The sequence below is a fragment of the Mastomys coucha genome, unplaced genomic scaffold, assembly GCF_008632895.1.
Source record: "Mastomys coucha isolate ucsf_1 unplaced genomic scaffold, UCSF_Mcou_1 pScaffold22, whole genome shotgun sequence".
NCBI classification, from domain to species: Eukaryota; Metazoa; Chordata; class Mammalia; order Rodentia; family Muridae; genus Mastomys; species Mastomys coucha.
The window spans coordinates 215,811,160-215,836,256 of NW_022196905.1; the positions used below are offsets into that span (position 1 = coordinate 215,811,160).

Consider the following 25,097-nt stretch of genomic DNA (forward strand, 5'->3'; position numbering starts at 1 on the left):
ACAAATTCAGATAAATTGAAATCATATAACTTTTCTCATCATAATGCAATAAAAGTTTAAAAAAAAGAGAGAGATTTTTTTTTCTACTTCTATCATGTTTAATGTTCCAAATAGTTTATAAAATCTGGCCGGGCAGTGGTGGCACAAGCCTTTAATCCCAGCACTTGGGAGGCAGAGGCAAGCGGATTTCTGAGTTCAAGGCCAGCCTGGTCTACATAGTGAGTTCCAGGACAGCCAGGGCTACATAGAGAAACCCTGTTTCAAAAAAAAAATGTCAATTTATTGCCAGGTGGTGGTGCACACCTTTAATCCTAGCACTTGGGAGGCAGAGGCAGGCGGATTTCTGAGTTCAAGGCCAGCCTGATCTACAGAGTGAGTTCCAAGACAGCCAGAGCTATAAAGAGAAACCCTGTCTCGAAAAACAAAAACAAAACAAAACAAAACAAAAACCTGTTTGAGTGCATTATTACTTTTAGCTTCATGCATATTTAAGAGGCATTTAACTATTATATTATATTATATTTAACTATTATATTTTGATGACTTTTAAAAAGCCAATACTGAATTGTATATCTTAAAATAAATTTTGGGGGCTGAAGAGATGGCTCAGCGGTTAAGAGCACTGACTACTCTTCCAAAGGTCCTGAGTTCAATTCCCAGTAACCACATGGTGGCTCACCATCTGTAATGGGATCCAATGCCATCTTCTGGTGTGTCTGAAGACAGCTACAGTTTACTCACATACATAAAATAAATAAATCTTAAAAAAAAAAAAAAAAAAGCCCGGCAGTGGTGGCGAACGTCTTCAATCCCAGCACTTGGGAGGCAGAGGCAGGCGGATTTCTGAGTTCGAGGCCAGCCTGGTCTACAGAGTGAGTTCCAGGACAGCCAAGGCTACACAGAGAAACCTTGTCTCGAAAAAAAAAATTTATTAGTTGAAAAAAAAAGTCTAATATCAGTGGTTATTATGGTTCTTTGTCAGAGCATTTGCCTGGCACTGAGGAAAAATATATTACCTAAAACTTAGGAGCAATATACTCTATGTGGCACCTTGAATTTTCCATCAAAGATGTGAATGCTGCTAAGAGACATTCCTCATCCATTAATAATCATTTAGAAGCTTAGCACAAAGGTAGCACCTCCGTAGACTTGTTAAGATATAATTTTATCCCTAAGAATAGAAGAATGTAGATATATTTTCAGACTAATGCCTGACTCTGACTACCTCCACTATGAAGTCAGTTCTGCTTTCCCTGCAGGCCGTTGGGTAGCTCTCTGTGTTCTGCGTATTTCTTCTCCTCCTACCTTCTGACATTTGCTTGTTTCACTGTTTACTAACACTTCTACCAGGACAGGTGAGAAGGTGAAGCTCAAACCAGTCAGTTTTACTCCTTATTAGCAACTTTGTCGACAAAGAATGAAAGTGAGAAGAAGAGGGAGTGGGGGAGAACACAGTTGGGATCACAAGTGGAAAGTAAGTCTAAAGAGAACGTCTGAGAGCTGGGGAGATGGCCTCATCCATGATGTTCCTGCCGGGCAAGCTGGAAGACTGGAGTGTGCATCCCCAGAATTGACATAGAAAGCTGAGCCTGGCCATACAGGTCTGTAATCCTAGCACTGAATGATACTGGGGCAGAGATGGGGAGCTCACCAGAGGTTAAGGTCAATCAGTGAGTTCCAAATTCAAGAAGAGACTCCTGAAAAGATAGGTTACAGAGTGTCTGACCTCTCTCTCTCTCTCATATTAAAGAAGGATATCAATGATTCATGCATTTCTCCAGGAAAACACAATCTGACTGTATTTCTGTCACATGTGCACATGGGGCAATTCAAAAGGAAACAAGAGGAGTCCATATCCCTGGTCTTATAAACAGGGGCACTCTGGGTCTTTCTGAATATACCTCCAAGTCGCTCCAAGTCAGTCAGTTCCTTGCATGCACCAATAGATACTTTTCTCTTTGTGTTTATGATGTGGGTATTGTAATTTGTTACCAATCAATACAACCTCAGGTGTTGGAATGGATTACAAAGATTTAAGGGCTTGAAGGAATAACAGGAAAAAACTCAGGAAGCATCTTAAATTTGGAGAACTGACTCAACAAGAGAGTAATGACAGGAGCCACATGTAAAAAAAACGCAGGCTTGACGCCACAATCACCTTATACTCCACACAAAACCACATGACCACAAATAACCAATCAGCTTTTATGGGGCTCACGGCCTGACATGGCTGTGAGGTGAAAGCTAGATGGCAAGGATGGCCTGGCTGGACAGGAGAACCACCTCCTGCCCCAGTTCAACTGAACCCAGCTGATGCAAGCAAACTTCAAAGGCAGGTCTGTCTGCCACTCCAGGCTTCTGACATGCCTAAGAGAACTTTAGTCCACTGGGCTCAGTACAGTGCAGACGCCCTAAGCCCCACAGCAACACTGACCAGTGCCTTTAATCCAGACGCATTAGCAGTGGGGTGGCTCCACCAGCTCCTCACATCAAAGATCTGCTTTAATTTTAGTTCCATTTGTCTCTGGGTTATGTAACCTCACAGGAGGTCACACAAGTCTCCCAAAAAAGAAATTTAAACTGTCTTCAAAATAAAAAAAGAACTGTGCATAACAAAAACAAACATAAAACAGAAACTTGCATTTTCCTCCCTGACCAGAAAGCATCACCCTCCCTGCTAGTCTAAAACATTACAATCTCAGAGGACAAAGAAATCAGAACAGAGATGGAAGCACCTCACACTGCCCAGAGGGTGTGTGAGAGGGTGTGTGACTGTCGTGCAGCCAACATGCCACCAAGCAGAAAACCCAGTCAGCATCTTACCCTCCTCCAGCTCCAGACAAAGGTTGTACACTGCCACTGGTCTCTTCGTCCTCTGCCCTTGTCTCTTTGACTGCCGTGGGGGGGCGTTGGGGGGTGATGCTGACAGGCATGTGGGCTCAGCAAATGCGGTGTCAGGCGAGGTCCGAAAAATCTGTCATCAGGTAAGAAACATGACAATGGGTATCCGCGAGTAAGACCTGTGTGCACTGCTGGACCAAACCAGCATCCAGCCACATTAGATTTGGGGTTCATTAGGGATAGGGCCAGAGCCAAAACCTCAACCCTCTGAATTTGACATCAGAAAAGATTAACATAAAATTTCAGAATAAAGCATCTCACTAAAATTAGAACACTACCGAATCATTGCATTTCAAGTAAGATTTTTTTTTCCAAAAGAAAACAAGTACAATGGTTTTTCTCATGAGGGAGACAAACTCACAGCCCTTCATTCCCAAAGGCAGGTGGCCAGGATGCAGTACTAAGGCACTAGTACCCTTTAAATTCACAAAGAATTATTACTCTTATGCCAAAACACCGGACTTGATCTTCTTTCCCAACTACAGAAACAGAAACATCCATTTGCAAACATTTTTGACACATTTAAAAATAAGCTGTGCTTATGCAATTACCTGTCTCAATTCTTATTTACATTCTTCAAAATTTCCTTATTTAATACTTTATAGAGTTCATAAATTTATTTAATACCTTCTACCCCTCTTAGTAATTTTCCCATCCATCTCTGAAACCCAGAACATTACCACCTTGATTTATCTACAATGTCATTCATATATCAGATATAGCATTAATTAATTAATTAATAACATTAATTAAAATGTACTGTTTCTTTGCTTGGCAATTTGTTTTCCTTTGGACAAAATAATGTGTGTGCCACAAAGAGAGGCAGACTGCACTGCGCTGAGCTACTGTGGATCTCCCCTGGTCACCCAGACCTAAGGTTAAAGGCTCCCCCCAAGCACATGAGCCTTGCAGCCTTCAATGAAACCATGAAATAAAACATTGGAGACATGGGTCTGACAGACACTGCAACTGCAGGCAACTGACACGCCCCTCAGGTGGAGACAAGAACCAAGCTCCCAGCTTTAAAAGAACGTGAACGCAAACTCAAAATAAAAGGCACTGTGGTTACCTCCTACTCATCTGAATAGAATCAAGCACGTGGCTTACGTGGTGACAGTGTGCCTTACACTTGTGTCCACGTCGGAAAACCTGACAGTGAAAGGCATTTACCTGAACACCCTAGAAATCTCACCTAAAAATTACTATACACCAATAAAAATAAGCTAATGTAACAGTTTGTTTGCTTTATGGTGTCACACTGCCCCCTCATGTATAAACAGAATAAGAAATTGTTAAATTGCTGCGGACAAGCATTTGCTAATGAAAATCCTGTCTGTTATCGTACCTGCTAACAGGGACTTTCCAGAGAATCTGCGGTGCACAGGGAAACTGACAGATGTGCCCTGGAAAATTCTCTGCTGCCAGACCGCTGGCCCAGCTCCACTGCCACCATTGTTGCTGTTCGAGCGGCGAATGGAGAGCGGAGCAGTCGGGTAGATACGAAGGGAAGCCAATCCCATTCAGAGAGAACTGTACTATGACCACACTTTATAACAGCCCCCAGCTTATCTACGCTTGAATTCTACCAACATGGCAGATGCCTCTGGGATGTTTTCTGAAGAGGAAACCAAGCAGCATCCTGGGCCAGGACATCCAAAGCAGCAATAAGCCATGGAGAAGTTAGGCTCTGAGGACTGGCACTAGGCAGGTGATCACTTTCCAAGCAGGCCTTCCTGAAAAACCAGACAGACAGTGGCAGCTATTCTTGCACCTCTTACTCTACTGCATTTCAAGGTGAGATGTCTGGACAAGGCTATGGGGATGGAGATAAGGTCTGGTCCTCAGAGTCAGAACAACTGTGACTCCATCATTTCCTGAAGATTGAACTTCAGTTCTGAACCATGAACTGGGACCAAACATTGGCTGGTATCCAGAAGACAACAGGCACTGCTGGACTTACACCAGAATATGTACCTTCAAGTTGTTTTGTTTTGCTTTGATTTACATTTTAAAGCTCCCAGGGCATTCCTTTGTGTAGCTAGAGCAAAGAAACATTGATTTGGGAAGTCATCATGAAAGACTGAAGGCAAAATCAGAACACCAAAAAATATTTCAGAAAAACAAATGGCACTAGACACACACTTCAACTCCTTAGACCATGCCCCCATCCCATTTATGCATATGATGGCTCAAAGATTCTAGCTACCAACCACTGCTTTAATAAATCCTTTGAGGGACTGGCATCCAGAGAACTGAACCACCCTCTACATTAGTACAGTTACCAAGCCTAGGTATTCATTAGACACAGCACTGTCTTGGCTCTGGGACCTCAGCAGCTACGGAAGCTGGGCTTGACACTTGGAACTGATGTTAGTGAGCTGGGAGACTTGCCACAATCCATCCTTCAGTATAGCAGCAGGCTCACAGGACTCAGACCAAATGGTACCAACCTTCACTTGTGACATGATGCATAAATAACAAACTTGAATCCAGATGATGCTGTTCTGCTTGAGCACTATCTTCACAAGGCAGGGCCCATCTCCCACCATCGCAAATATTCTCAGAGCTACTGCTCTGAGCAGTTACTCTGGTGCTCTAGAGAAAGGCACATGTATGGAGCTAAAAGAAGAGGTACAGGTGAACTGCTTCCATGACTCTCCCGAAACCTAGAATCAAACAGTTTGTTGTAGGAGCAGTTTTGGTGCTAAGGTCCTGTTCTCCAATTGGTTCTTGATCGGTTAGTAAAGAAAGCCATGAGCCAATTGCTGGGCAAAAGGTACAGACAGGACTTCCAGGTCCCTGGAGGAAAAGGGGAGATACAAGGGAGGAGACAGGATTTACCAGGCTTCTGATGGAAAAAGTTGACCAGCCATGTGAGATCACAAAACAGAGTGGCAACACAGGCCACTCCTACAGGCAGGTGGTCAGGGGAGTTTAGCAACTAAAGTTAGGGCATGTGAAGGGTATGGAGCTAAGAGTATTGATAAGGGCACAATTTTCAGGCAGGAGATAGTATCGTCCAGCAACTGTACCAAGAAGGCAGTTGAAAAGAACAACTCTGTGTGTGTGTGTGTGTGTGTGTGTGTGTGTGTGTGTGTGTCTTTTATCCGTGTTTTCAGGGGAAGCTGGGTGGGAGCTGGTAGCATAGCCCATTCCCAGAACTAAGGCAGGGTAGCAAAAAGCTATACACAACAGTTTGTTATGTCTTCATTTCTCTAACTTAACACTAAAATTTCAAATTTAAATCACTTCCCGCTGTTTAAACAAGGCAGGCCTGGGGCTCATGGCCATAAGCCCACCAATGATGCTCTGTTCCTTTCAGACATGGTTACCTTGGCTCCCAGTGTACCAGCCTCAATGCAAAGTCTTTTTTCCTTCCACACACTTACAAAACTAATTGTTATGATTCTCTCTGCAACGTGCAGGAATAGTTTTAAATTATATCCTTTTTGAGTCTCGAGGAGGAAATAAGCAAAGCTCTTTATTTTAAAATGCTGAGCTGTCTTCTGATTCTAGAATGTACTGCTCATCTTGTTTTGCTGTACATTTCCAAAACCCAGGTCTCTTTCTGGGTGCTTGGCTCCCTTGTTACATTAACTTTTTATATTAACTTGTTACACTAACTTGCCTCCCACTATTTTCAATCCCTTAATTTAGCACTCTACCTCATGGTTTGTTTTGGGTTTTTTTTTTTTTTTGGATAGATCATATTTACTCAAAACTTCCTCTTTATGGGTAAAATACTTCACACACCTTAGTTACAGCATAAGAAAAATTCAGACCAAAAAATCTTAACAATAAAACAAAGCCTAACACGTTTCGCTTCCTCAGGTCTCCGCACAGTGCTAGCACAAACAGAGGTCTGTCACTGCTGTTGACAGTCACAGGCTCCTCAGGTGCACTGAAGCAGATGCTTCTGCCACAGGACTCAGTCACAAGCAGAAACAGCTGGCTCTGCTGATTCTGCATGCCATGCCACCAGGGGCCACGTGTGGATAGAGCCCATCACTTCTGCCAGAGGAGAAGGATTGTCTGAAATTTTTGCATCAGCACCCAACTCAAATTCCACCTGGAAGAGGATAAAATCCTTCATCTTCACAAACATGTTTCTGTGGGTGTCTGGTGTTTTCCAGTACTGAAGAACTGTCGATTATTCCAGTATACTTCTGGAAGTTCCAGCAGAAGGTATAATTTAGCACATGCAATGTGTTTGACATTATACCAACCTTGGACCAGATTTCCTAAGTCCAGAATGCAAGTCACAGTCACTGAACTCTGCTGTGTTCTAGTAAGCCCCGCCCATCTGATAATCTCCACAGTGATGTGCTAGCCTACAAATGGTGTCTTGCCATAAGCATAAATTCCAGAACACAGCAGCAAGGCAATGCATTCTCTCTCCCAAAATGCATCCTTGTGGGGTGGGGAACCCAAGCACACACTGATGGCTTGCTCTTGGTTTATCCTTCCTGTGTACTACAAGTAAAACTGAAAACTAAGTCCAGCCGTCTGACCAAATAACCCAATCCCAGGACTACATATAGGTCTATTCTATGGCATTCAACTAGACTTGACCACCAAACACCAGACGGGTTTGGCCTTGAGGATCTCAAAGCTTCCCATTGGTTTGGGTTCACTGAAACTCAGAACCTCAGAGAGCTGGAAAGCACCTGGCTCTCTCTCACACCAACCTCTCTGCAGAGATGAGCAAACTCGGGTCCCTGAGGCTAATGTTTTGCTCCTGTACCCTTCACTCATCAACGCCAAACTCAGGCCTTATCCCCAGACAAGGTCCTCAGAGTCAATTGCTATTTAGCATTCTACTCGCGCCAAGGCTTTGTGGTGCCAAGAAAGTACACTTTGTACATCTGCTAGTGGCCTTCCTCACAAAGGCAACGTATTTAGAGAAAGCCATTATCCCTGTAGTAAATATGTAGTAATTATTTTAAAAATGCAATGTGGCCACTAGTTACATGGCATTTATACTATATTAGGTGTAAGATAACTTAAAGTATACAAGAAGATATGTGGTTATATGGAAATATTATGCTGTTTTGCATAAGCAGCTTGAACACCCATAGTTGGTGTAGCAACATGGGTCAGGGGATGGTATCCAAGAGCCAATTTCCAATGGCTACCAAGGGACAACACACCCTTCCGGACAGATTTTGTCAACTGCTGCAATTCCTCAAAGAGCTCTGAGTTCTCATACACTTTGTGAGGCCCTGAGGCTGGACAACAGGAGCATGCTAAGGGTCTGACTGCCACCTGTCAGTGTAAGACCCTTCCTCCTACTGTGGTGAACTGGAGAGGGACTGGAGGACGGAAGGGAAGACAGGAGCGAAGGACAGGCTGTGTCTGTGCACTCTTCCCACAGACTCAGGCTCTGACCGTGGCCCCAATTGTGGATGTCTCTTCTGAAAAAACCTTCAATTTTGATTTACACGTTTAAAAAAGAAAGAGAAAACAAATTTTGTTCAGCAGATATATGAAGCTGATAGGATTCTTGTTTTTCTTTCTATACTTTAGGCTTTCTTTGGGGAGACACATCTGCAGACACATCAGACTTCAATAGATACTATGAGATCTGCAGCTCTCATAGACTAGATAGTAATAACCAGCTGACTGTAGTTTCTGCCTGAGCAGTTTCAGGGATCAACAGTTTCCTATCACCCTTTACAGAGAGACACACACCTCCACAGCCACACACTCACTCCACCATAGGCATGGTCCATGGCATCAGCAGTGGGTATGATACCTTGCCAGTGTTAGGCAGAGACAATGGGTCATGGCCATTAAAACTCTGATAATATTATGAACCAAATGCCAGTTAAGTTGTTCACTAGTGCTGGGCGGTGGTGGTGCACGCCTTTAATCCCAGCACTCGGGAGGCAGAGGCAGGAGGATTTCTGAGTTCGAGGCCAGCTTGATCTACACAAAGGGAGCCTCTTTAAGCCCAAAGCAAAGATGCACACCCTTATACCACGGTGTGGACATATATTCCCAACCATAAAATGCTGTTTGCTGGTTTGCAAACATTCAGGAAAACACTCCAGATGTGATGTTACCCATGTGCACCTGCACACGTTTGGGAAACCCAGCATCGCATTTCCACGGTCAGATGAAAGCTTTCCTACACACAGCTGCAGCTTCTGCTTCCAGAGACCAAATGGCTGCAAGTTTTCTCCTCACTAGAACTTTTCTTCAGTGTGCCCTTTGCTAACATGCAAGTAAAAACTTTAAAACAATAAAGGTCCAAAATAACATTAACGAAATATGTCCTATGTTAACAAGGCTCGCACTCCGTAACTGATGCCTGCTCCCACCCCTTCCTGCTCTGATCTGGAGAAACCTCTTTTTTTCCCAAGGACTTCTCAAGGGGAGCAGTGCTTAAATCTAGTATCAACTCTGACCTAAATTGTCCTTTATCTCACATGCAACTTGGAAACTTTAGTCCCAGAAAACAAATCTGGAAGTGGCTGGTGTTGCCTAACAGAATTTTCGAGGCCAACAAAATCTTCTGGAACACAGGTAAGCTGGGTAACGAGTTTTCCAGTAGTAAACAATAAGGCATGGATTAAATCCCCAAAACGTAATGTGCGGATTTTAATTACAAAGAAAGAAACTGACCACAACCATCTGAAACCTCTCCCAAGCGCGCCCATGCTTGCCTAAACAGCCTGCCTCTTTAGGTACTCCTTTGTTCAGGACTGAACTTCTTAAAGCAGGACCATACAGAGAGCCACTATCCTCAGCCGTGGTGCTTTGAGAGGTGACACTGGGTGTGGCAGTGGGCATCCCTTTACAGTTAACTACTATTTCTAAAATTGATGGCAACAGTTTTTCCTTCTTTACCAAAAAAAAAACCTTTTTTTTTTCAGATTACAATTCATATACTACAAAATTGCTAATGTTTGCAATATTGAAGATGTCAAATATTTACGATATTTAAAAGACTCTCTTAGAAGCTAAAACCCAACCAGTGTGTTGTCAACTTGCCAAGCTCTGGAATCACCAGAGAGAGAAAGCCTCTGGAAATAACGATGAAGATTACCTATACATCGGGTTAGGCCCTGGCCCTGCCTGTAAGAAATTATCTCATCTATACTCGGTGAACTAGAGTGGAAGATCCACTACTGTAGGTGGCGTCATTCCACGGTCTGGGAGAAAGCTAGCTGAACACAGGTATTTAACATCCTCTGCCTGCTGACTACAGCAGACAGCTGCCTCAGTCTCCTGCCGCCCGCCCGACCGCCATGCCTTCCCCACCATGATTGACTGTAACTTTAGCTAAAATAAAGCCTTTCTCCCTTAAGTTGGTTTTGTCAGGGTATTTTATCACAGCAACAGGAAAAGCCACTAAACATCCACAAACCCCACACAGACAGATAGCTCTTTTAAAGATCTGATGACTTGTCTTTGGGGGTCTTCTCTGGTTTTAAAAAGGGAAAACCACCAATAGATTCTTTGTGGCTGCATATGGAACTCAGCTTCCGGGATTCTCAATATTCTGTCCTTGGCTACACACATCAGGCATAGCCTTGGCTACATGCTTTTATCAAAACTAAACTTCAGGGAAAGATTTAATTTAAAATATATAGACCATGATTTACCATTGAAATTTAAGAAGAGTCATAAATGCATATTTAAAATAATCTAACAGCCTGCCTTTCCAATTCTTTCTACCAAACTAGCCAAATACCAGCCTCTCTTCCAGTGTGAGCTGCATTAATTATATCAATACATCCTAAAGTGATACATCTTGAAGGTAACAGAGAATCCATCTTTCCCTACTTACTGCACCTTTAAAGGAGGAAAGGACCCAGGACCTGGATTCCCTCATCAGCTGGGAATGCTCCGTCCCTCCCACAATCACAGTCCTTACACTTCAAAAGCAAAGGAGAAGCTTTTGCTCAAGGGACTCACCCTGGCCAGGCCTAAGACTGGCTTTGCTTTGACACAAATGTCCCCAAACATATTTGATGGGTGTATTCATGCACTGCTGAACACATTCCTTTAATTAGAAAGAGAAAAAACAGTCAAGTAAAACAACCATAGAGCCACACGCAGAGTAGAGCAAAAGTCCTTCATCCAAATTAGTGTTGACATTGTCATAATAAAGAGCTCAGTGTTCGTGTTGGTATGAAAGGCTAGGAACCGATCAGACAGAGTCATGTAAAGTGCTTGGCATCCAAGTTGGTATGAAAGGTTAAGAACCTACCAGACAGAGTCACATAAACTTACTCTATCACAATGAAAGGGTCCAGAACCAACACTGTCACCACTGACAGTTTATTTCCAGAGACCAGCACATTAAGACTTTCTCATAACTAAATCCTATCTAATAAACTTGGAACAACTAATCCTGAAACCTGAGTGGAAATTTGCTAAGAAACAGGATTCTTGAATATTCTTGGGGCATTTCCTAATAGCTTACTGCTAATTGCTAAGAGAAAGGAGACATTTACAGCAAACAGTCTAAGCATTCACCATCTGTGACGATTTTACAATATGACAATTTCTTTGATATTCTTCATTAAGAGGGGACAAGAATGCTCTTCTCCCCACATCTACACAGGCCCAGAACATCTTCAAACAACGGCGTAGGTTAGAATGAGCTATAGGATATCTAATGCTCACCCCCCCCCCCAAAGCCTCTAGGCTCTCTGCTTCTGCCTTGTTGGCCAGAATATTTTCTTGGAGTTCTAAAGTAGCCACATTTGGAAAGAAGCCTGCCTATTCTGCATGCAGAAACCACGTATCGGCAGGAGCCAAGGCTCTGAGAGAACCCAGTCCAGATGAGGATATAGCAGCTTCCATATGGCTGTCCCCAACAGCCCTTCAAGATACTTGAAAATGTCCTACCTCAGGCCCAGGTATTATGGAATAAGGCAAATGAATTCTTCCTTCCCTTATTTATTTAATCATGAAAATAAGACTACTTAGTTGAAAATTGAATTTTGGATGATTAGTTCTCCTATGATAAGTAACTGAATACCACAAATGAGACAGAAATGACCAGGCAGTTTTAGGGTAGCAGAAACTAGCTAAAAGCATAAAGTGCATCCAGATGTGGTGGCACACACCTTTAATCCCAGTACTTGGAGGCAGAGGCAGGTAGATCTCTGTGAATTCAAGGCCAGCATGGTCTACAAAGGGAGTCCATGACAGCCAGGGTCACACAGAGAAACCCTGTTTCAAAAATCCAAAAATAAACACATAAATAAAAGCAGAATCTGCTCTTTAAGCAGCAATGTCCTCACCAAAGGCCAGAGATACCAAAAGTTTTTAAGCTAAAAAACTTAAAGGTTTTAGCCTGGTCAGAGGTCTGGGACATCAGAAAGGAAATTCAGTTTCTCATTCTTCTCTTCTTCTACATAAGCAAGTCTGCCTCGAGTCTAGACACAATGACACAGCCAAAGCTGAGAGACAGCACCAGGACACAATCTGGTTGGCACAACTGGACTGACCAGCTCATCCCCCTACACCACACCCCAACTTCTGTCCTATAAAAGTCCCTACACTACCATTCCAGTGGTCTGCATGCTGTATGGGAGCTCTGCCTTCTTTCTCTCAAGTTCCCACCTATGGATCTGTAATAAAACTCCTTCCTAAATGCCCCCTCCCAATTTCCATGAATCTCATCCTTTAAACTCATAACACAAGAACCTGGAAGCCACTGATGGAGTAGAAGCCTTATGTGACTGTGACATCGGTGCCAATGATGAGCTCAGGGACACTTCGGTCTTCCAGACCACCACTGTGACAGTTAATCCAGACTGCCAACTTGACAAGTTCTATCCCAACAGACCCTGGAGTGTGTCTGTAAGGGAATTTCTAGATCGGGTTAATTCAAGTGGGAAGACACACCCGAAATGTGGGGTTCTGAGATTGAGAAACTGAGGTACTGAGGTAATACAGAGCAGCACTCATATCTCTGCTTCCTGACCGTGGCTGCAGGGTAAGCAGTTCTCAGGTCCTGGGCCCCGCCTTCCCCACTATGCTGGACTGTGTGAGCTAAAGCACACATCACAAGCTCACATCACAAGCAGATATCACAAGTTCACATCACAAGCAGACATCACAAGCTCACATCACAAGCAGACATCACAAGCAGACATCACAAGCTCACATCACAAGCTCACATCACAAGCAGACATCACAAGCTCACATCACAAGCTCACATCACAAGCAGACATCACAAGCTCACATCACAAGCAGACATCACAAGTATATATCACAAGCTCACATCACAAACTCACATCACAAGCTCACATCACAAGCAGACATCACAAGCACACATCACAAGCAGACATCACAAGCAGACATCACAAGCAGACATCACAAGCAGACATCACAAGCACACATCACAAGCAGACATCACAAGCAGACATCACAAGCATGCATCACCTACCAAAGCAGAACCCCTCAAGCATGCACGTGCATACCAACTGAAAGGTTGATTCTCATTCACAGGCTTAAAGTGAGGCTGGATGCAGTCTTTACTTCAGGAAGTGCCCAGGCACTGTGTTGACTCTAGATCACACAGACACAGATAAACTGCTAACAATTCTGTCTACGCAGACCCATGTCAGAGTTCCTGAATTTGTCCTCACTTTTCCTTTTTTACTTAATTCTATTTTTTTAATGACTGGCGTGAGGCTGCCCATGGAGATGTCCAATCCCCCCGATTACAGGCATTTGTGGTGACCCTGCATGGGTGATGGGAGCCAACCAGACACCACATGACGTTACTATTACCATCTGGTGACCTCTTCCTCATAAAAATTAGTGAAGTTAACTCATGAGTCTACAGGTGAGAAAATGTGTAACTGTCACCAAGCTACCTGATCTGGCAAGTCACTCTTCTGGTGGCCTTGCAGTCCCGCAAAGGTGACAGGACTCCTCTTTCAGCATATGGGATAACGGTTCCTCACCCCTTGCCTGGCCACAGGCTACCAGTGTGTGCATGCCTCAGGGGCAGCTCTACCTCTTCCCAATTTCATACACAGGAACTCATTTCCCTCCTTCCCACTCATCATGTACATCTGCCACAGACACAGAAGGAGGGTTATGAAAAAGCCTTCCAGGCTAACCTTCCAGAAGTTTTACCAAGTCCCATGGCACCTACAAGAATTTAATCTTACTTCCTTACACCTGCTTATGACAAAATATGTAAACCAAGAAAATCTATCAGATACCATCCAGCACAGCTTGAGTGGTTCCAGAAAAGGCCAGAATGGTTCAACCCACCAGTGAAGTACACGGGCTGAGGAAGGGCAGAGAGGAACACGTAGGGAGAAATGTGTGTCCCTACCAGGGTCCTGTGCCAGCAAAGAAAGGGGCAAGAACTACAGACAGGAATCAGAGGTAGCACCCCTGCCTAGCATGCCCGGTGGAGAGCACTGCCCGGTGGCCAACACTATGGACCTGCTGCTCCTATGCAGAGAGCCATGTGGGACGATTAACAGCTTCTCAGATCCGCTTCTTCATTTCCACTTCCCACAGTTTTATATTACAGAAGTGACAAGTAACAGAGAATGTTCTCTGTCTCCTTGAAAGAGTACTTCCTGGGAAGTCAACTGGGATCAGGAAGAAGCATGGGATTTTCACATTTATTTCCAATTGATAAGGGTGTGGACGATGTGGAGAATGTTCCATTTCAGTGTGTTAACTTTTGATTTGAACAAGTTATCATAATCTCACTGGCTACAAATACATTCATTAAGATTGTTATTTTCTGATTCTTACTGTACAATAGGACAGCTATAGATCATTACAGCTTCAAGGAGCCAGGAGGACAGCACAAATTAGCTGAATCCCCTGCTCCAAAGGCCCTTTGGTCATCAGGCTGTGAGTAAGGTGTCGGGCGGCTGTGTGGATGAGTCTCCTGACCTAAGCTCACTTGGCCTGATATTTGCTGTGTGCCATGAAGTTGAGATGTTTTTTCTGACTGGGCTGACAGCAGACTGAGATCCTCTGCCATCTTCGTTGGCAATTCACTCATGGCTGCTTCTGCTAGCCAGGGGGAGATGCTCTGCAGTCTGCTAAGGCAGCCTTCTACAACAGAACGCCACCCCCTTGCCACAGTCTACTGGTTAGCATTGAATTACACATCTCTGACCCTCCAGAACTGGGATCTCTAGGGTCAGCCTACTGATATTTACAAATCTACCTCACTCTTTTTTAATGACCCCAATATATTTCTCCACGCACATGAGTTTTGTATTAAAAGGCAGTGAAGAATGCTATTTCTTCAAAGACTTGAGAGAAAGACTGTGACATTCTGTGTGGCAGAAGAATAAGTAGACAGAGAATGCCCATCACATGGAATCCTCTGTTCTGAGGACATTCAGAACCATCATATACGCGATTCATATTACTAACTATAGTACCCTACTGTGTAAAACAACAGACCCTATTCCGGTGTGATGGAACTGTACTTGTGTACTTGATCAAGCTCTGCCTACTCCACCCTCTCCATCCTTTCCAGCCTTCGAGGTCACTGTTCTTCTGTATTTCCATAAGATTAGACTTTTGGGTTCTAACAGACAGTAACAGCAGGAGTCATCAAAGCTCATGAACAGTATAAACAGTTCTGGACAATGTCAAAACATCAGGGAAATGCATTCTTGCCCTTAGAAAACAAAGCCATAGAGGTCCTGAGTTCAATTCCCAGCAACCACATGGTGGCTCACAACCATCTGTAATAAGATCTGAGGCCCTCTTCTGGTGTGTCTGAAGACAGCTACGGTGTACTCATATTTAACTAACTAACTAACTAACTAACTAACTAACTAACTAACTAACTAATTAAAAGGGAGCTGGAGAGATGGCTCAGCAGTTCAGAGCACTGACTGCACTTCCAGAGGTTCTGAGTTCAACTCCCAGCAACCACATGGTGGTAATGGGATCCAATGCCCTCTTCTGGTGTGTCTGAAGACAGTGACAGTGTACACCTCTAAATAAAATAAGTAAATTACACATACACACATACACACACACACACACACACACACACACGGTAGAGTTCTTAGAAGGCTATTCTACATTTGCTGGTGTAGGCTCACACTCACATGACTTGTCCTTTTGGAAGTTCCTGTTAGCAGGATCCATCATCCTACTGTACATTCTAATTCCTGTGTACCAGGCCATCCTCAGGCATGGCCATCGCTTTCTCCCACCATCACTAATCTGATGACTGTGTGGATGTAATGTTCTTCCCCCTCACCCCTCCATCTGTGACTCTGGAGAGCCTTCCCCTCCTAGGTTAGACTTACCACCTTTCCATTTTCTTGTACTTCCAGAATAATACTTAATAGTAGCTATATTTCAGTATTCTTTTTTCCCCCTTCTGGGTAGGGCTGAAATATCCACACTTTGGTCTTCCCTCTTCTTGAGCTTCTGTGAGTTGTATCGTTTTAACAATTTAAAATATGATATAATATTAGCTAAATACATATTAATGTTTTACTAAGTATTCAGTCACAATTTATTTCAAAGTGTTGTTAGGAATTTATAAATTTTATCTAATGTTTTCAGGAATCTAGTAAAAGACATTCTCCTTTGACTTAATAATGCAATGTGCATCACTGTTTTCCCAAATATGGAGACAAATTTTATAACTGCAATTCAGATGGAATAAATTTAAATAGTCAAAAGCTTACTGTACTGCTGCTGTCTGCAGATGTTCCTTAATATCACTACATAATATTCATCTCTCTCCCGAGCTTCAGTGTGAGTGCCTGCTAACAGGGAGCTTCCCTTCAGAAGCCGCCTGAGAACCAGTCTAAGCACTAACAGACAACTGTTAGTCCTGCTCTCCCAGAGCTACATTCCCAGGACTGAAGAGGTGGAGTCGGGAGAATCAGGAGTTCCAAATCAGCCCTAATGGCAGAGTGAGCTGCATGCCAGCCTGGGCTACAGGAAACCTTGCTTCAAGGGGAAACAAGAATAAGAGCAGAATGCAAAATCCTAGTGTTTGGGAAACAGGATGCTGCTCTGGGAAATCCCAGAGTGTCTTTCACACTACTTACCTAGCTTCATTCGGTCTCAACTTCTGTCTTTTAAGTGTACAACCATGCTGTTTCTCTGAAAGCCCTACACACAACCCATGGTTTATGTGCTTGTGTTTACTCTATGGCTTAATCAGAATGTAAGTCAAATTTGTACATGCATTTTCCCCCCTCGCAAAGATAAGCAATTCTTGCTCGTCTGTTGCTGGAGGAGGCAATGCTCACACGACTCTCACTGGATATCACATGCATGGAGGACGCAGTGCTCATGCGACTCTCGCTGGATATCACATGCATGGAGGAGGCAATGCTCATGCGACTCTCGCTGGGTATCACATGCATGGAGGACACAGTGCCCATGCGACTCTCGCTGGGTATCACATGCAGGCGCTTCTGGTTACGAATTCTCTAAGATTCAGCTTAGTCTTCTCTAAGTTTGATTTTTATTTTTCTTTATATCTTCCAGGTTTTTCTTTTTTTAATTCCTACTTGGATATCACGTACCATACATAAGCTTTTAGATCAATATGGTGGGCAGTATTTATTTTACTTCTGTTAGTGTTTTTACTATCTAAATTCAGAGCACTGTGGTCAGAAGCAGCAGTGTATTATTTTTGCATTCTGCTGTTTGGGTATGTTTTTTTTCTTTTTAAAGTCAAAATTAGGTCCTCGAGATGTATCGCCATTGTGGCAGAAAAATGAGACAACCAGACAGATCCCCTCAATACATTTTCCTTACTCCCCAAAATCTAAAACTTGCTGTCTCTTTGCTGTGGATAATCCTGATTGACTCAGGATGTAAAAGTGGCCTCTCCTGACCGTCCCCGGACTCTGAATTAAAGTTAGTCACCACTGAAGCCATGTCCACCTCTGTGTGTCTGGACCTGCCTCTTACATCTATGGCTTGTCTCCTTTCAGCTGCCTCCCCTCACTGAAGGAGAGGGTGATCATGGCAGCCATCTCTTCTGTAACTTTGATTCTAATCTGTTCTATTCACTTGCATTTTAATTTCTTTGTGTGCTCTGAAATGCTGCTTGGAGCATCTCTCTGTTTTCTTAGTTTAGCAAGCTTCCTTACAAACCATCCCTTTAACCATTTCATCTCTGAACTCCCATCTTCCTGACTACTTAGTCAAATGTAAAGGTAAATGTCGGGAAGCTTCTCTCCTCTCCTTCAGACCAGCACTTTTTCTAAAACAGATTCTTAATCTACAGCCTCCACCTGCCCGCCGGCACCCCCGTACCACCCACCTCAGTTATACTAACCCTGTAAATGGGTAGCTTGTCAACAATTGCTGCTTGTACGGCCTCACAGGCGACATCTCCTTCCACGCCGCCCCATGTAGGATGCCTGTTTTCTTCTCTACCCTAGTTCTGTCAGTCTGTCACCTGGAAGGGGAGTCATCTTTGTTTTGCTAAGGCTGCTGTGACAGACCACCACAGAGTAAGGCCTCAACAGTGGAATCCTTGTTAGCCTCTCTCCAAGAGGCTACATGTTCAAAACCAGTGTACCTCAGGCAGATTCTCCTGTCCTGGTACCTTCTGCCTGATGAATTCCTCTCCCTAACTGCAGCCCGCTCTGAGTCTTTTTTTCCTCATTAGGCCCTTCACTTACCCTTCACCTCTCTGTAAAGCCCTATCCTCTAGTACATGTTGAGATTAGGGTTTCAACATATGAACTACAGGGCGAACAATCCAATCCCAGCCAGGCCTCTGGACAAGCCATTCACAGTACTCATCCATGTTCCCTTCCTCAGGCTAAGCTGCGCACGACCCCAGCAGACCTGTCCTTATGCTAGGGACCCTCCAAGCATAGGAAAGCAGTTTATCCTCCTGTATAGGAACTTATCGTGATGGGGACAAAGCTTTGCTCCTCTCAGAGCTCACTTCCCAGTTCCCTCTTTTCCAATGGCTCTAACGACATTTTTAATGACTTTACTTGTTTATCCCTATCCTTTCTATACAGGGTTAGGCTTGGAGAAAATCAAGATGGACCATGGGAGACTGGGGGGAGAAGATAAGTCAAAGTCTCACTATGAAGTTGAGGCCGTCCGTGAAGTCTCAATTCTCCTGCCTCAGTATCCTCACGCTGTACGCACACCTGTGTGCAATCATTGACTGGAAATTCCATCCACCTGTCTCTAAGCCTGGTCCTTCATCTGCTACCAGAGGTATTTTTAAATTTAGTTTTGCTATCTTCCCCCCTTAATGTATTCTTATTTTATTAGCGTTTGGGTTCTATCTGTTTCTCACTCTGCTTCCTTAGAACATGCTTTTGGAAGGCTAGAAAGATGACTCAGCAATTAGAAACTGGCTTCTCTTCCCCGAGACCCACCTTTGATTCTAGCACCAGCATGGCAGGCAGCTCGCAATCATCTGTAACTCCACCCCCAGGGTGTCTGACACCCTCTTCTGTCCTACATGGGCACTGAGAACAGATGTGGTACACAGACATGTATGCCAGCAAAACACAACCACACATATCAAAAGTAATACTACATTTTTATTTAACAAAACATGTTTTTGAGTTGCTTTCGATAAGCGATGACAGTATGTCTAAACGCCCAAGCGGAAAGATCTGGTGACAGGTGGAAACCTGTAAGATGTACAGCTTCACTGCTGCTCCCTCTCCCTATCTGCCGGGTCCTTACAGCAACAGTCTATGCAGACTTCAGTGGCATACAAACACCACGGGCTCCTTAGCAAGGCTGGCTATTACCTTCCCTTAAATTCTCCAACACATGTAAAGCATAAGAACTTGAGAAGCCCACACCAAGAATACTAAGAGGGAAGGCAGTGAGCATAGAAAAGAATGGAGAAGCACAACACAGAAGGGTTTTCTTTAAGGAACATGGGAGTTCCATGCAGACGTCTAGAAAAGTCAGAGAATGCATGTGCCTGTGGCCCTGGAAACACGAACCAGCAGAAACCACAAAATGGAACGGTTACATACAAGAATCAACCCCCAGGAGAGGACCCTTCCACATCAATCCATCAAAGCAGCACAGCTTACTTGTTCTTATTAGCACATTAAGCACATGTGACCTGATTCCGTCATTAAACCTCTAAAGGATGTCTAATCCCCTCAGCGGTTATTTCCCCACATTTCCTCCTAAGCAGAACTGGCATTCCAAAGAGACCAAGCGGTTAGAGTTAGAGCCGGCCGGCCTGAGGAGAATGCCTCCTCTCTTAGTTACTGCTAGGGCCAGGTAGCGGATTGTTGCAAAGAGGAGACACCAGGTAAGTTTCCTTTTCGATATATGATGAAGCCGAACTGACTACACAACAAAGTTCAAGAGGCAGTAGATGCAGAGAATAATAGAGTAGAGGTGTGGCCCATAGTCTGTGTGTTTCTTGTGTACAGCTTCTTTATGTGAACATATAAAGAACTTCTCTCAATTACAAAGGAGTATAAATCTTCCTCATAACCTATTAATGCAACCGTTTTGGAGATTTGGTTTGGCACCATCTATAATCATCACACAGCCTATGTGAAGATTAACGTGAACGTTCTCGGGGTGCCAGGCACTGGCATGTGTGGCTCTGGCTCTAGCAGCTATAGAAAGCTCATGACTTTAGGAAACCAAACACAAGAATTTCCTTTCTGACTCTCACACATTCCAAAAAGGGCTGCCCCTTTTGCACATACGTACTTTTGTGCAATTTAAACTGAGAGCCGTCCACATTCTAATATTGACCAAAATGCTATGCATCATTTAAACTTTAAAAAAAAAAAAAAGTTGACTTATTTTTCTTGGGAAAAAGGAAGACCACGAGGAACTGCCTAACTTGTTGCTTAGCTGTCTAAAGTCCTTCTGGAAGGAGGGCGCTGTGTGGAAAGAGAAAGCTGTGTAGCCTTGGATAAGTCATTTCAGCTCTCCAAGCTTCTACAGTTACCTACAAACTGCACAAAATATCCCACCTCCCTACCCTTCTGTGGCTCTTCTCCATAGCGACTAGAGTTTGCCAAGGGTCTAGGACACCAGGCACCCAGTAAGCCACCAGCAGCCAACCTCTTCTCTGAGAAGACTTGATCAAACCTAGGGAAAAGCATTCCTAGGACTATATAAACAGCTCTTTAAATGTCCACTCAATGAATCTGTGACTACATAAAAGAAAAAATGTTAACTATAACTATCAGATCATTTTACTATTAGCACAAATAAAACCGGTTACATGATCAGCACAAACACATCACCTAGCTAAATCTATTAACTCATGACCAATCCTGGCTCACCTACAGTACAACCCCAAGATTACCTTGAAGCAAATTCCAACCTAAAGCAAAATCTTTAGGAATCTTCATGTCATGTGATGTGACTCTACTACAGAATCATAATGTAAAAATACTTTAGGCTAGAAGAGCCTGGTGGCAGGGGCATGGGTGAGCTGACCCCATGGGTATAAGCATGGGAGAGTTGTCCCCGCCCCTTGCCAGCTGAAGCATCGGGTCCGGGCAGTGATTAACAGAGAGCTCGCCCTGGTGGTATGGGTGCAGAGCTACAGGCTGACCAACTCAGCTCACACAGTCCGTCTGCTTGTGTTTTACCCTACTGAGGAGGATAGAAATCTAGATGGGCCACTCTGATACAGACACTGAAGCCCAGGCTGAGTGACAGACAGGAATGAAGCAGGGCACACTGAGTTGAGTTGGGCCACCCCAACATCTACTCCATCTATGAACTACTGGAGATTGTGAAGGGGCTGGTCCTGAAGAACTAAAGCTGTAAGAAAAAGAAAAAAAGTGGGGGAAGAAAACCACCCCCACCCCCCAAAAAAGATCTCCGTGGCACAGAGCAACAATGGATAGCCAAGAGGAGTCCCAGTGAGGATCCAGTAGAGACAGTGTTGCAGAAGCCAGAGGCCCCAAACCAAACCAATGGCTCATTGCCATGATCTTAAGTAAAGCTGTATGGACAACAGGGTATTCTGTGTGACACACCACAGCTTCCATGACAAGATCTGGGGGTGGGGTGTTGTTTTGTTTTTATACTATCTTCTTTTAGGGGGGTTACAAGAGTGGAGAATGGATACAAAGGGACAGGGAGATGAGTGGGATTAGGGTGCACTATGTGAAATGTACAACGAATCAATAAAAAGTTAAAAGGAAAAAAGGAACATTGAAGGCTGATTGTGTCCATACAGTAACAACACGAGTATCGATTTTCTCAGCAGGGTGCTCAGTGTATAACAATGAGAAACCATCTGCAGCTTTCTCGTGGGGAACCTGTGCTAATCCAGTGAGGATCTGTGACATCTAAATCCTTACTCACAATCACTATAGATGTGGAGTTGTCCTTAGTTGGAATAGCTATGGCATCTTAAACACAAAAACCTACAGGTCAGGTGTAAATACTGCACAACACACCTACAGAGGAAGGAGAAATCGAGATGGATCATTGCAATGCAGACACACCCACGGTCAGACTGAGTTATGGAGAACAGAGACAAGGCAGTGCACATAAGACAGCACCTCACTCCAGAGAGCCTGTGGCCCACAATCAGCACTTAGGAGACTGGGGAGGAAAAGAGAAACAAGACAACCAGACTGATCTCTGACCTCCACAGTCACTCAAAAGTACAAGCCAACTGAGAAGTGGACACAGGAGTGGTTCGGAGGGGCTTTTCAGCCTGGTAACAGACCGTGTGACACAGAACTGACTCAGCCAGTTCTGAGCCCAAGCTTCTAGACTCCCGTGCTTCTCCCGGGAAGTCAATACCGAACAGTTAGAAGTGGATGACTTTTCCTGACATGCTTATGAATGCCTACCGAGTGCAATTCAGAGCTCCCACACAATGTGCAGCAACTGACTCTGGGGGACCAACTTTCCACCTCAGGATTTCTCGTCTCTATGCTGACATACACCTCCCTTACCAGAGAGGGTGATGACAGCATCCATGACTTAGAAACAGGACCTCCTCCTCGGTCCTGCCCCAGAGATTCCTGCTGTAGCCATTAGCGGACATCCAGTTTGAAGGAAAAAGAAATCAGGATAGGCCTGATTCTCCTGGCTGGTAAGCCATTTTTAAACCTAAAACATCCCCTAGGTGGTGTCAGGATGGCCCACTGTGTTCATACTGTCTGCCACGGTGCCCCGTGACTCCTGCGGGAAAGACAAAGCTAAAGGAAGGGCTGGGAATGGCTTCCTCGGGGCTGGATCACCTAACCCTACGACTTGCGTGTCCTAATATACTCATCTGGAAAGGCAACTGCACCCATGAGTACTTCCAGCAAGTATCCCAAGAGTGTGTGACCTTCCTTTGAGACCCTGACACAGTGAGGAAGCAGAGCACCGGGCTTTACTGGGAAGGCGTCTGACTAAGGCAGGCCTATGTAGAGGCCTGCTTCACATAGCAATTCTACTTGCTCTGCTTCTAGTGAAACAGAACCTGAAAGGTTTAAGAGAAGCCTAGGGGATCCAGACTGGCATGTTCCCCTAAAGTACAAGAGCAAAGACCGTCAATCGTTAGGTTAGCCACCGTCAGGCAAGAATTTACTAGTCAGAACATTTAGTTTTGACTGAGGACAGTGGTGTTTGTCATTACAAATGCTATTAGGGTGTGGTTTGGTGACAATGTGTATTTAGCATGCATGAGGATTCAAATCTCCAACACTTCAAAATTATTTAAGAAAATGGATGTTGGACTGGAGAGATGGCTCAGAGGATAAGAGCACTGACTGCTCTTCCAGGGCTCCTGAGTTCAATTCCCAGCAACCACATGGTGGCTCACAACCATCTGTAATGGGATCCAATACCTTCTTCTGGTGTGTCTGAAGACAGCTACAGTGTATTCATATACATAAAATAAATAAATCTTAAAAAAAAAGAAAATGGATATTATAAGCTAAGATAATAACATATACTGAGCTATCAGCTGTTCCTGATTAAATGCAACACTGACCGAAAAGAAAATCCAGAAGGTTTCAAATGACACCATGAACTTAGACTAACAAAATCTAATGAGACCAGGGTGACCTTTTATTGTACATTTTTATTTATTTTTATGTGTCTGTATGTTTTTGTCTACATGTATGTCTGTGCACCATATGAGCATGTTGCACATAAAGGCCAGAAGGTGGCATCAGATCCTCCAGAAATATGGTTACGAATGGTTGTGAGCCACCATATGCATCCTGGGAATGGAACCCAGGCCCTTTTGGGAAAGCAGCCAGTGCTCTTAACCACTAGAGCATCTGTCTAGCCCTTCCAAGGGCAACTTTTCACTCTGCCCAAGCCTATCTGCTGCGGCTTCCCTTTATCCCCAGGAGGTCAGGTACCTGAATGTCTCAAAAAGACAGAGAGAGTTTTTCTTTATTATCCTTCCCATTCAGTTGAAACCTAAAATGATGATGCCCGGCTTTGTTGTCTGTTTCACGGTGCTTCTACCTTCTGTGGCTAATATGAGGATTTAGTACTGCAATGAGAGCTTTCCTGTGACTGGGGTTCCTGATGAGGAAGACAGGAATCAGACAAGTGGCTTTCCTATCCCTCCTGTCAGGCTCCAGAGAATGATAAGTAAGAGAGGAAGACAAAAAAAAAAAGTGGAGTTTAAAGAAACTTCCAGGAACTACCACTCGTGGATTTTTAGGTTCCTAATTTCTTCAAAGGCCTAGGTTGCCATCCTGAGATTCCCTAAGACTCTTGAAATAATATAGACAATCCCTGCACGCACACAGACAATTTTCTGAAGATAGAAACCGAGGCTTTCATTATATTTTAGAGTAACTACTGAGATAATAAAGCTTCAGGAGACGAGTAATAGGATGTCAGGTATGGAAATGGACTTTTACTGCTCAGTGGCCAGATGAATGCCAGACCAGAAGGCCAACTAGGTGCAGAATAACATGGTCTCAGCACAGGGCTTCAGAGCAGAGACCAACAACCCGAGAAACCATCCCCATGAAAGAGCTTACGTGTGAGCTGGGGAAGGTGCAGAGAGGTGGTGGGGGTGGGGAAGGTGGGAGTGTTACAGGATATTAGAGCCAGTTTCTAGTTAGGGTGTGGCTCAGCTCTTAGCATACACCTCTAATCTCTCTGGGGATTAAATGAAGATAAAGTTTGTAGAAGAAAGAACCCATGTTTGAAAGTGATGTCTAATTGAGTGACAGACAAAGTGACAAATCAGAGAAAGATTTGACAGCATAGGATAAGCCCAACTCTCATGAGAAGAGAGAGGAAAAGGA

At 44.0% G+C, this 25,097-nt stretch overlaps 1 protein-coding gene across 2 annotated transcripts in view; it reads right to left on the bottom strand.

Moving 5' to 3' along the window:
* Arhgap10 (Rho GTPase activating protein 10) overlaps positions 1 to 25,097 on the bottom strand; it is a 258,556-nt gene that overhangs the window by 53,842 nt on the left and 179,617 nt on the right. For both annotated transcript variants that reach the window (XM_031340368.1, XM_031340367.1), the window contains one exon: positions 2,824 to 2,974. In XM_031340368.1, the coding sequence (XP_031196228.1) occupies positions 2,824 to 2,974 (151 nt within the window). The remainder of the gene's footprint in view (positions 1 to 2,823; positions 2,975 to 25,097) is intronic.